At 42.1% G+C, this 13,535-nt stretch overlaps 1 protein-coding gene across 1 annotated transcript in view; it reads left to right on the plus strand.

The window, feature by feature from the left end:
- The window catches only part of trpm6 (transient receptor potential cation channel, subfamily M, member 6), a 159,811-nt gene that overhangs the window by 64,309 nt on the left and 81,967 nt on the right, over window positions 1-13,535 (plus strand). Inside the window, exons 12-17 of the mRNA XM_078213871.1 lie at window positions 581-715; window positions 3,417-3,470; window positions 5,846-5,997; window positions 6,652-6,775; window positions 7,805-8,085; window positions 12,802-13,030. Of these exons, the coding sequence (XP_078069997.1) occupies window positions 581-715; window positions 3,417-3,470; window positions 5,846-5,997; window positions 6,652-6,775; window positions 7,805-8,085; window positions 12,802-13,030 (975 nt within the window). The remainder of the gene's footprint in view (window positions 1-580; window positions 716-3,416; window positions 3,471-5,845; window positions 5,998-6,651; window positions 6,776-7,804; window positions 8,086-12,801; window positions 13,031-13,535) is intronic.

A 13,535-nucleotide genomic window follows, 5' to 3' on the forward strand; every position in this document is an offset into this window, starting at 1 on the left:
TACTTTGGAGTGTGGTATGTCTGATCACAGTTTGCCAGTTGGTTCACATGTATTGCATAATTACCCTGAATATTAGAGTCCAAAATAAATATGGTCAATAGCAGATTGATCAGATGCTAATGAGAAGGAGAGGTTAACACTTCAGGTGTGACTCTATTTTCCCTTTCACACTCTGACCTCTTCTGCCCTTCAGAGGTTTCACTTTTCCTGCTGACGTAACCAAGAAGCATTTAATGCACAATGTAGTTTATGGGCAGGGTGTTCTGGTCCTTCCTGCTGGCGGGATTTTATGGCCCTGTCAAAGATGACCCCCTGCGACGGGCTCCCCAGTAGTGGGGCGGTGTGAACCATGCATAACACCTCAGACGTCGGTGAGTTGCAAATCTTGCTGGTTGCCAATGGCAAGGTGCCTCCACCGGAAAATCCCGGCATATGTATTTGTACTTGAGCAATATGGTAGCTTTGTTTCGGTATAGCTAGTCAATGGCTTTAATTGAAACTCATTAAGGTACAGTTCATAATTTGGCATTGCATTGAGAGATTCAACTCTTACAAAATGTTTTATTTGATTGCACCGTAGGTGGGGTCCTTGGAGCAGGCCATGCTTGATGCTTTGGTAATGGATCGGGTGGATTTTGTGAAACTGCTGATTGAGAACGGTGTGAGCATGCATCGCTTTCTCACCATCGCCAGGCTGGAGGAACTCTACAACACGGTCTGCACCCCATTTGTATCTTTTGAATTCTTGCATACATGTTACCAATGAGATTAATTTGCACAGCATGGCCACAATAAGATGCTGGTAGGTAAGCCAGAGACCGCTGACATGCGTGGCTGCCTTTGTCAGATACTGTACTTTTACACATGACAGGGGAATTCTCCCAAAATAATTCTCAGCATCGAATTTGTGTAAAAACTGGAGTAAATCCCGCTGCTTTTTCCAGCGGGAGTTTTGAAATACATCTCCCACACTCTGAGCACTGCAGAGTGTCTCAGGGAGATTCACGCTGAAAATCATCCCGCTGAAGAGACCGGCAGCATAGCGCTGAGTGGGCATGTGCCGATCTGTCATAGCGGAGATTGGCGCATGTGCAGTCATGGCCGCACTGCCGGCCTCCCGATCGCTGGCCACCTCAATTGCTGGCCAGCCCCGCGGCCCCCCATGGTTAGCCGTGCAACCCCACCCACGGCCCAATCGCTGGTCCCCTGAACATGTCCGGGCCAACCCCGATTTCTGCCATGGAGCTGACGCGCCGGAAATCCGGCGCCCGATGACTCGCGGAGGCTGTGTTGCCCAGCGGGAAGCCTATGATTTGGCCTCTGCTTGAGTATCCCAGCCTGCTGCGCTACAAAAGCAGTGCAGCGGGCTGGGAAAATCGATCCTGACATTTTCAAGTCTCAAAATAAATATTTTAAAAACTAACCAATTCTGTAATTTTCAAACTCCCAACTCCCACTAGCTAGAGATAGTGGGATCGATAAACCTTTTAAAAAAAATGTCCTCACTCCTTCGCCTTGAATTTTTTTCTCTCACTCTCTTCAGTATCCATGCATTTCTTACTTTCTCCCTCACACACCTGTCTCTCCCTCAAGTTTATTTCTCACTCCCTCACGATTGTCTCCCTCAACCCTTCATTTTTCTTCCCTTCCACTTTTTACTTTCCATTTCTCTCCTCTTTCTTAACCTTTCCTTGTTTTTGCCTGTTCAACAGTTTCCTTTTCATTGTGCTTCCTTCAGTGGGGGTGGTGGAACAGAAATTTCTTCTAATTAAACATTCAGAACTCTTTTTGATAAATTCTGTTTCCTAGCTATTGGGTCCATTACTCTCCTTGACAATTGTCTGTGGTTGAACCTGACTGTTACTGCTTTTGGTGTAAGCTTCTGATCACATATCCTCCCCATCACTAAGGCTACCTAATTGCCCTTCAGCCACTATTCTTGCCTCAGTTTTTCTGACACTGACGCTGTCATCCATGCCTTTGTTACCTCTAGACCTGACATTCCAATTCACTCCCAGTCAACTCCCACGTTTTGCCCTCCGCAAACTTGAGGTCATCTAAAACTCTATTGCTCGTGTCCTAACTCACAGCAAGTCCCTTTCACCCATCACTCCTGTGCTTTCTGGTTAAGCAAGGCCCCAATCTTCAAATTCTCACCCTTATTTTAAGTTATCTCCCCAACTTAATTTCTCCTACTCCAACCCCACAATTTCAATGCTCATCTATTTCTCATTTATTGAACAGCCCATTTTGATCACTCCAACATTGATGGTCCTGTCTTCAAACACCAAGTTCTAAGCTTGAGAATTGTCTTCCTAAGCTTTCTGCCTCTCTAACTTTTTATATTTAAAGATTCTCTTTAAACTTACTTCAATTGACCAAACAAGCCTTTGGTGATCTGTCCTAATATCATCTTCTATGGTGTGGTGTCAAATTTTGCTTCATATAACACTTCTGCGATGCACCTTGGGAAATTTCATTGTTAAAGGCACGACACAAAAACAAGTTGTTGACAAAATAAGAGCAGTTTTTGGCTCTATCGTTGCAGGGCTTCCAAGAATGGGAGACATTTGTTGAACCAGCTGCCCTGTCTCCAATTTTCTTTTCATTTGTGGGACATGGGCAGTGTTGGCTCGCCAGTATTTATTGCCCATCCCTACTTACCTGAGGACAGTTGAGAGTCAACCACATTGCTGTGGCTCTGGACGTGCGGTAATTCTATTAAGGCCACGTTTATTTTCCATCTACATGTTCTCTGACATTGTAATGGTAGGCCTTCTTCTAAACTACAATAGTGGTCATGCAGATGCTGCCCAAATAATGGTGTTACGCAAGGAATTCTGTAAATTTGACCCCGTGACAATGAAGGAATGGCTAATTGGGGGAACATTCATCTTGGGCAGCAATCAGTGTAAAATGAAATTTGGTGAAGTGTGAAATGGGCTGCCAATTCACTATTGTGCATTTCATACTCCACGCAAAAGGAATTTCACCCCATCTATTCCAGATTGGGCTGCTATATGATTTGGAGGTGATAAATGTTCCCATTGCCTTGATGCTCTTGATCTTGGTGGTAAAGGTCACTGGAAGGAGTGATCTTAATAAGCTCGCTGACTTGCTACAATGCATCTTATAGACAGTATGTATGAAAGCTATAATGTGCCACAGAGGAGCTGGACATTGAGGCCGGTCATGCAGATCAGGTGAACTGGTCAGTTCTGACTGGTTTCCAGTTGTTGTGGCTGTGCCCATCTGAGTGTGTGTGCATATTCCACCACGCTCCTGAATTGAACCTGGAGCTGCTGGAAAAGCTTTGATCCCTCTACTGTACTGATGTGATAGTTAATCTTTAATATTACTTTTTAACCTACACTTTCGTTAAGAATGTATTGATTTATGCGTTATTTACTCCACAGAAACAAGGTCCAACTAATCTCCTGTTGCATCACCTTGTTCGGGACATGAAGCAGGTAAAATAAATAAATAAACAAGTAGCGTAACAAATGAGACTTTGTCTGTAAACTGCTGCTAGACAGATTCTCAATTCTATGAAGGTCTACAATTCAAGTTTGGATAACATGCTTATGTCCTCGAGGCATGTGATCAAATAATCCTGTCTTGTTCCCATCCTTTATTATCAGGCAATCCCTCCTCCTTTTCAAAATTTCCTTTCATTCTTAAAGGCCAAGCAGTTTTGGAAATCACTTTGTTGGGAATGGTAATCTTCATATATACCAGACCAACCAAACTGAGAAAGGCGGGTTTTGATTTTAATCAGGGGAAAGCATTTCCAGGTTCTGACCCTGTACGACATCTGCATTGCCGATGCACACTATGTTCATAGAATCATAGAATCTCTACAGTGCAGAAGGAGGCCATTTGGCCCACCGTGCCTGCACTGACAACAATCCCACCCAGACCCTATCCCCATAACTCCTCGTATTTACCCTGTTAATCCCCCTGACATTAAGGAGCAATTTATCATAGCCAATCAACCTAAGCCACACATCTTTCGAGTGTGGGAGGAAACTGGAGCACTTGAAGGAAACCCATGCAGACACGGCTAGAAAGTGCAAACTCCTACAGACAATCACCGGAGGCCAGAATTGAACCTGGGTCCTTGGCGCTGTGAGCAGTGTGCCACCGTGCCGCCCGGTATTTAAAATGTAAATTCCCTAAGTGGACCAGAGGAGGCAAACTCAGTGCCCCCAGTTAGTGGCGCTGGATGAATGCTCAAAGGAAGATGGCAACCATGGCTGGACTTGCCATTGCCTTGCAGAATAGAGAGGTTAGGAGATCAGAGGGCCTCACGATGCTGGCAAATGACCAAACAATTAAAACGTATTACACCCACTCTGTCTGTATAACCCTTTTATCCAACAATTCTACTTCAGGCAAAACAGCAATAAATGGCTCCCTGCATTGTTCCTGATGGCTGTGCACGAACAGACAGCAGAATTTTCACTTCTCTTGATCAGTGATTCGAAAGTTGCCTTCTGGTCTTAATAAGCGCGACCAGGAACTCAGCATATCAATAATTGGAGGCGAATGGGTTTCCAGCTCCCCACTCCCTGCCCTCACTTTGAAAATAACAGCATGTTCTGGGGGTGTCAAAAGATTGACACACCATTGCGAGGATTATTTTCAAAGTGCCCATGCATCTGTCCTTGGCCTCGTAGGTGTTTGAAAATCAAGCCTGGCGTCTGGAAGATGAGTTTGTAGAATGTTTTATTGATAGTTTCTGGGAACAATTCATTGTAGAACCAATGAGGGATAAACCTATTTTAGATCTGGCATTGTGCAATGAGGCAAAGTTAATTTGTAATCATGTTGTAAAGGGTCCCCTTAGAAAAAGTGTAATCATAATACAATGGAATTCCATATTAAGTTTGAAAGTCACCAGTCCCAAACAAGAATCTTAAACTTAAACAAAGCCAATTACATTGGTACGAGGGGGTAACTGGCAAAGATTGTTTGAGTAAACAAATTAAAAGTTACGGCCATAAATGAACAGTGGGAAACATTTAAAGAAACAATTCAAAATGTTCAAACATAATACATTCCATGAAAAAACAAAACTCAGTAAGAAAAGACCATTCTCCGCTTATTAGGGAAGTTAATGTTAGTATTAGATTAAAATAAGAATGTTGGGAGTGTTGTAGAAAACAGACAAAGATGACCATAAAGTTGATGAAAAGGGAAAAAAGTAGGATGCGGGAAGAAACTAGCCAGGAATAAAAAAAGTCCGTTTTTAAAATATTTTAAAAAAAGATGAGATTAGACAAAGTAAACACTGTTCCCTTAAAGGCAGAGGCAGGAGAAATTATCATGGGGAATGAGGAAATGGCAGATATTTTATATCTTCATAATAGAAGACACAAATAGTAAGAGTGAGGAACTTAAGAAAACTAATATTAAGAGAGAAAACATATTGGAGAAACTTAAAGAAATATAATCAAGAAATCCACATGACCTATTGCACCGATCCAGTGTCAGTTCTCGACTATTGGCAAGGGACATGGGAACTCCCAATTTAAGGAGCATAGGGATGGGTGAAAACTCTAGCCCACAAGGTTGTACAGGAAGCTTTGCACTGATGCCTGGGTTTGACCTATGTAGCTATGATAGTGTTTGTGGCTGTTTCAGCAGACCTTCATTGAAATTCTGCTGGAATCTGCTGGTACAGTTGTGCATTTTCTGCCACCTCCACTTCAGTATTTACCTGTGGAAATTAAGATGAAATGAATTACATGAATAGTGAATGACAGGATTGAGGAGAATTTTACAGCAGAAATTAAATGTTACGTATTTTACTGAGAATTCTGATACAAGCTTCTGTTTCTAGAGTAACCTTCCTCCTGGTTACAAGGTTACTTTGATTGACATTGGATTGGTGATGGAATACCTGGTAGGCGGTGCATACAGAAGCATCTATACACGGAAATCTTTCAGACTCCTGTATAACAGCCTCTATAGACAGCACAAGGTAAGGAGCAGGTTAGCTACTCTCATGCCTTGTGGGAATGGTCCTGTTGCTCCATTGGTGGTATCACATTGGACCATTAATTGCTATTAAATTAAACACTTTCTTTACATAACTGGGCCCCTTTGTTCTGCAATAGAAGAAAGCAGAATAAACTACTCTTATTAAGATTATTACTGAAACTATAATTTATTGACATTTGAACTGATAATTTCTTCCCACTTTTTGGAGGGTGGGAGACAGGCGTAGATGATTCTCACATACACAATAAATGGCAATCTAAGTGTGTCAGTTTGTCTCAACCTAGGTGCTGTTTCCCATCTAGGTGCTGTTCAACTGCACTTGTCATCTTGTGTCATGTCAGGATATTGCCCCTCTATTCTTTAATATATTCCTTCTATGTTAGTTAGAAATTGTAACTACTTCTGTGAAATACATTGAGATATGCACATACATACCCACACTCAAACAATCCATATGCAGGCAATACTGTACACAGATCAATGTTTCCAATTTACAAGTAGAGCTTTAATATTTTCCTTTTGCAATTCTAAATAAAAATATGATACAGAGATTGATTCTCAAGAATATTGCCAGTGTACTTGTAAACATATGGCTAAGAAAGAAATGTCTTTTCAACAGCGAGTTAGACGCCATGGAGTCACCAGTTTCACTCCGAGCTGGAGTAACCATTCCTTACAGCAGAACAGAGAACCAGCTCCTAGAGCGGAAACTGAAGAGCAGAGGCTGCACTCCCAGTTCATTAGAACAGCTCAGCCATACAAACGCAAGGTGCAGCATTCTTCTTCTAAGTTTATTCATTATCAACATTAACTTTAAATTTACATTGCAATATTACATGAAGCATGGTAGTAATAAAGATATGAATCATCCGAAATGTTCCCAATCCTTTGATAAGCAGGTTGATTGGTCAAATTCAGACTAGTCAGGACATATAGCCAATTTAATGCCTTACAGTTGTCAAACTTATATGAAGTACACAGTGGATAAATGGGAACAATGGTTAGGTCGCCGATATGCTAAAATAAAATTCCATCTCATAATGGCTTCATTAATAATTGGGAAAGAATTTTGAAATAAAATCAAAATTGCATTTTCACTGGGTACATTGATCTTTGCAAAAATTAATGAACTATAAATGGTGGATTCGTTCATTATCAATTTGGGCCATTACCGTGAGTTTGGCACAAATAACACTTTAGCTAAGAATTTTTGTTTGCGAAGTGCAATTTTAATCCATGTTTCCCAATACAGCACAATGCACATACATTATTGAATTCAGCTGCTAGGTGTTACTCATATTTTTACTAAATTAAGTAAAATAATCAAGTTAGAGACACCAAGGGATAGATTGTCACAAATGCACCGACTTTTTCTCCATTTTGATTTCTTGAATTCACGTACATTTGTGCCTCAGATTTATGTAATTTTGACCTGGAAGTTCCGAATGGAACTTTAGTTGGGTAATTGTATATTTGAGTGCTTGGGAGGGGGCTAGGGAAACGTAACTGAAAAACACAGAAGGGAGTCCCAAATTCAAAGCAGACATAAATTCAGGGGTTGTAAAGATCCAATCTACCTCGCACCACCCTCGGTGTCTCCAGATGGCAGAGGGCACACCCATCGCTGGCAAAATGTCAATGACGGCAGAAAGACAGCAGGCACTTCACCCCCCTCTGCCTTCCCTTGCTGTTTCCAGGCCTCGCTGCCTCCTAGCATATCCTAGCTGGCTGGTAAAATCTGCCCCATACAATGAATTTGCTAGTGTCTATATATTTAAAATGGTAATGTTTTTCACAGGAGAAATCGGTTTCACTCTGTAAGTCAAAAAGGAAGCAAAAAGATGATTTAAATTATACAGAGGAGCATGATTCTGCAGGTTTTATCTATCCCTACAATGACCTGTTGGTGTGGGCTGTGTTGATGAAGCGACAGAGGATGGCCATGTTCTTCTGGCAGCATGGAGAAGAAGCCATGGCTAAGGCAGTGGTGGCCTGCAAACTATACAGGGCAATGGCTCATGAGGCCAAGCAGAGCAACATGATGGATGACACCTCGGAAGAGCTAAAGCAGTACTCCAAGTAGGATTACTCACTATTCACTTTCTACTTTTCTCTTCAAGAAATTAAGATGTTGAAAAAGCTAAGAATGAAGTTGAAAGCGATCTAGAAACAAGTTGTGTTACCCCGTGTGTTCACTGAGGAATGTCTATCATAAGATCAAAGGGGGATAAGAAATAGGAGCAGAAGTTGGCCATTCAGCCCATTGAGCCTACTCCAACACTCAATGAGATCATGGCAGGTCTGATTGTGGCCTAAACTTCATTTTTTGCCTGTCTATGTAACCCTTGACTCCCTTGTAATCTCACCAACTAACTGACTAACTAGAAAATTGTCTAACTCAGCCTTGAATATTTTCAAACACCCACCCTCCACTGCACTCTATGGAAGAGTACTTCAAAGATTAGCGACCCTCTGAGAGAAAAAATCTTTCCCATCTTTGTCTTAAATAGTAATAATTCCTCTAAACCATTTTAATATATCAGGGACCCGGGTTCAATTCAGGCCTCGGGTCACTGTCTGTGTGGAGTTTGCACACCCTCCCCATGTTTGCGTGGGTTTCCTCTAGGTGCTCCAGTTTCCTCCCACAGTTCAAAAATGTGCAGGTTAGGTGGATTGGCCATGCTAAATTGACCCTAGTGTCAGGGGATTAGCAGGGTAAATATGTGGGCTTGGGGGAGTAGGGCCTGGGTGGGATTGTGGTTGGTGCAGACTCGATGGGCCGGATGGCCTCCTTCTGCACTGTAGAGATTCTATGATTCTATGTCACTTTAAATGTATTTCTAGCTGTGCAAATAACTTACTGGATAAAACAAAAATGTCTGAATGCAGTGTATAGTTATACTTTGATATTTGCTTCTCTTTCTGAAAAAGTGATGGCAATATGATTAAATGTTAAATTTGTTTTACCAGCTCAAAAAGGCTGTTTCACAAGTACATTAGCATGTACTTGCTTTTGCATTTTAATTTTAAAATGGGGAACATGGCAAAGTCAGACCTTCATATTAGCTACGGGAAGATATCAGAGAAAATCAGGCACATACCTAATTGCCAACAGTGTCCTTGTTGTGATCAGAGCAGTTTTCCTGCCTCTGAGAGCTGCTGACCAAATAGACACTGGCAGTTCTCCAGTACTGGTAGTGCCACTGAGAATGGTGGTCACTGCTAGGAATGCAGGATCGTTGCTGGGATTTGGAGTATAGGTAAGTGAGGTGGGTTTATCAGAGTCAGTTGTGGAGGCCTGTAAAAGGTTGGGGGGGTGGGGTAGGGGGGCGGTGGGGGGGTGGTGGGGCGGGGGGGAGGGGGTGGTGTAGTGTTCAAGGACAGGCGAGTACTTCAGCCAACGGTAGCTAATTCCTCCAGCAAGTTTCTTAATTGGGCATGGGTTGCCCAAGAGCAACCACCCCTTCCAGGCCATGGGTATACCTGCAACCAATTAGGAAGGAAATTGCTTGGGCTTCGTTGCAAGAGGATTTGAGGTTAGAAGTAGAGATGTCTTACTGTAGTTATACAGGGCTTTGATGAGACCACATCCTGAGTATTGCCTGCAATTTTGGTCTCCCTATCTAAGAAAGGATATGCAGGACATTCCTTAGTCCAATACCAAGGTTGGCGAGACTGTCCTATGGGGAGAGATTGATTCGACTGGGCCTGTATTCACTAAAGTTTAGAAGGATAAGAAGAGATCTGATATATAATAGTATAAAATTCTAACAGGGATGGACAGACTAGTTGCAAAGAGGATGCTTTCCCTGGTTGGGGAATCCAAATGCAGGAGACACAGTCTCCGGATATGGGGCAGACCATTTAGGACTGAGATGACTATCCTCTATCCATCCATCCATCCATCCATCCACCCTGTACTTAATGGGTGGAGTTGGAAAGGTGATAGGGTCTTCACCTTCCTGAATGGTTAAGCATCTGCCCACCTCAAGGGGGGAGAATTGATTTTTATCCTTTGTACAGCAAGTGATTAGGAAAGCTAATAGCATGTTATTGTTTATTGTGAGGGGAAATGAATATAGAAGGAGAGAGGTTATGTTTCAGTTTTACAGGACGTAGGTGAGACCACATTTGGAGTATTATGTACAGTATTGGTCTCTTTATTTAAGGAAGCATGTGAATGCATTGGAAGCAGTTCAGAGAAGGTTCACTGACTAATACCTGGAATGGGAGGGTTGTCTTATGAGGAAAGGTTGAACAAGCTAGGCTAGGATCTACTGGAGTTTAGAATAGTAAGAGGTGACTTGATTGAAACATATAAGATCCTGAGGGGTCTTGACAGGGTGGATATGGAGAGATATTTTTGCTTGTGGGAGAATCTAGAAGTAGGGGTCACTGTTTAAAAATTAGAGGTCTCCCATTTAAAACAGGTGAGGAGAATGTCTTTCTCCCAGAAGGTTGTGAGTCTTTGGAATTTTCTTCCTTAAAAGGCAGTGGAAGCAGAGTCTTTGAATATTTTTAAGGCAGAGCTAGATAGTAAGGGATGAAAGGTTATTGGCATTGGGCTATCTGCTGAAATCATTTAACTGAAGAGGCAGCATCTATTTATGTGCTGCCTGTCTCAATAGACTAGACGCAGCCCCATATCTGAAAACAAGGGCAATCAAATTTCCCCCCCAAGATATTTTTCTGTTTTTCAACAATTTTTGTCTTGAAAATCCACGTGTGGAAATCTAGCCCCTCACTCCTCATAGCCCTTCCCTCAACTCAGCTAAAGTTAATGGAAAGCAAGGTTCATGGAGACGTGGAAGGTGGAAGATGTTACAAGGAGTAGTAGACCTTTGTCACATTCAGCCATAACTACAGCACTGAAGGTGCTGGAAAATTTGTCCTAGGTGGGAGGATGTTGGATCTCTCAGAAAGAGGATGAGGCTGTATCAGTGCCAAGATGGTAGTTGGAATATTTAACTGATAAAATTCTTGCCTTGTCTTTAGCAGTACATCCCTCAAACCCACCTGAATCTTGATGATTGGCCCCAATGCCTTGGGTTCTGGAGATGTATGTGTGTCTGACCAGGACTATATTAAGCGATGCTATACATACAATCCTACAGTGCAGAAGGAGGCCATTCGACCCATCGAGTCTGCACTGACCACAATCCGCCCCCCCCCAGGCCCTATCTCCATAACCCCCATGCATTTACCCTAGCTAGTCCCCCTGACACGACAGGGCAATTTAGCGTGGTCAATCAACTTAACCTGCACATCTTTGGACTGTGGGAGGAAATCGGAGCACCCAAGGGAAACTCACACAGACAGGGGGAGAATGTGCAAACTCCACACAGACAGTGACCCAGGCCAGGAATTGAACCTGGGTCCCTGATGCTGTGAGGCAGCAGTGCTAACCACTGTGCCACATTGCTCCCAACTATCGGAGTTTGTGTTCACTTAAAATCGGCGACATTGCAGAAGCCCTCAGAGGATCCAACTCCACTTGGTAACTCCACCGGATGCTTGGTTACCAGAGTTTCTAGTTAATGGTCATTACAGCAGATTTCCAGCAATGTCACCAGAATGACCACTGGATTTCAGTTCCCATCTAATTATTCCTTTTCATTCCTGACACTCCTCACCTATGTCCTGATGTTCTCCTAAACAACATTCACCAGGGGAACTATGGAAAATATTTATATGAATGCTCCATTAACTTTACAGCACTGCTGCTCAGGATTCAGCATCAGGATTAATTTGCATTGTTCTTCGAATAAACAAAGAGCTTGCATTTTTCTCATACCTTGCATGACCCCAGGACATCTCCAAATTCTTTAGAGCAAGTGAAATACTTTTTGAAGTCACTGTTGGAATTCAGGAAACACCACAGCCAAATTGTGCACAGCCATGTCTGACAAACAGCACTGAGGTAAATAACTAGATAAGCTATTTTAGTGAGGTTGGTTAAACTCCACTCTTTCTTTGAATTTCCCCATAAAATATTTTATGTACATCTGTGAGGATGAACCCAAAGGCTGCATTTCTGATAGTGCAGCACTCCTCAGTGGATTTTTGTTAGCCAAGTGTACTAAGGGATAGGCAGTTAGTTCGCAGATCAGCCATGATTTCATTGACTGTTGCAACAGACTTGCAACAGACTTGCCCGACTAAATGGCTACTCCTGTTCCTATGTTCCTATCTGGGGAACTCTGAGTTCAAAGGCAGAAATAATGTCCTTTAAGATTTTTAAAATCAAAATATATGTAGAAATATATGTAAAACTCATATTACAGATCTTTCTTCACCCTCACCATCCTGTACCTTCCCAACCCCACCTCTCATGTATTTGTTGGAGATCTTTTGGGAAGCAACTATGATGGTGCATGTTGGGGGATGGTTTAGTTTGCTTGGTTGGATAGCTGGATCGTGATGCAGAGCAATGCCAACAGTCTGGGTTCAATTCCTGTACTGTCTGAGGTTGTTCATGAAGGCCCGCCTTGTCCCTTCCCTGAGATGTGCTCTGATCTTCTAGTTAAATCACTACTAGTCTAGGATCATCTGGGACTATGGTGACTTTACCTTTACAAATTGTGAGACCATAGATCTTAAAAGGTCTGCTGCTTGAGACAACTTACTTGCACACAAATTATACTCACAGCGATATTGCTAAAACTGAATGTAAAACTTGACTTTTCACGCCTCTGAAAAAGCTTTGCACTGTTTTTTTTAAAGACTTAAAGATTTTATTGTTGCAACAGAATTATTTGTATCCTTCTCTCTTGCATGATTGTCTTTACATCCTAGGGAATTTGGACAACTTGCTGTGGATATTTTAGACCATGCATTCAAACAGAACGAGAGAATGGCCATGAAACTGCTGACATATGAGCTGAAGAATTGGAGTAACTCCACATGTCTGAAACTGGCCGTGTCATCCAGCCTTCGGTCTTTTGTTTGCCACACGTGCACTCAGATGCTTCTAACTGACATCTGGATGGGGCGTCTGAACATGAGGAAGAACTCATGGTTTAAGGTAAAGGGAGACCTGTGGGGACAAAGAAAACTCTTCATCCTACAGTGCTCTTTCATCCACAACCTGTTTCAGGACACGGTCTTGTTGGGCCCCTATGTTCACCTTGTTAGAATCTGCTGATTCTAATGCAGCCTCAAACAGCCCCATTGCATTAGACAGATCTCCCATGTTGGTTTGGTATTATTATCTTTTAAATGTGTTTAAGTTACTCTCGCTATAAAATTCTGCTGTATTTTTCCTGTTGTAAGTATTAAGCTGTCAGACTGTTGTTTTCAGGATAATGCATCTAACCTTATCCTGGAAAAAACATTAGTTATTTTCTAATCTTTTGCTTCAACTGTGTATTTAATGAACTGTGAAAAATGTCACCAACAGTTTCCTATACAGTATTCCTATTCTTATTTTCTTAAGTACCTTCGGATGTGTTCTATATGGTTCATTTGGTTTATAAATATTTAAGCGTGACAGTTTTTAATGACCATTTTGTGATAAATCTTTAGTTCTT

This window comes from Mustelus asterias, chromosome 6, assembly GCF_964213995.1.
Source record: "Mustelus asterias chromosome 6, sMusAst1.hap1.1, whole genome shotgun sequence".
Classification (NCBI taxonomy): Eukaryota; Metazoa; Chordata; class Chondrichthyes; order Carcharhiniformes; family Triakidae; genus Mustelus; species Mustelus asterias.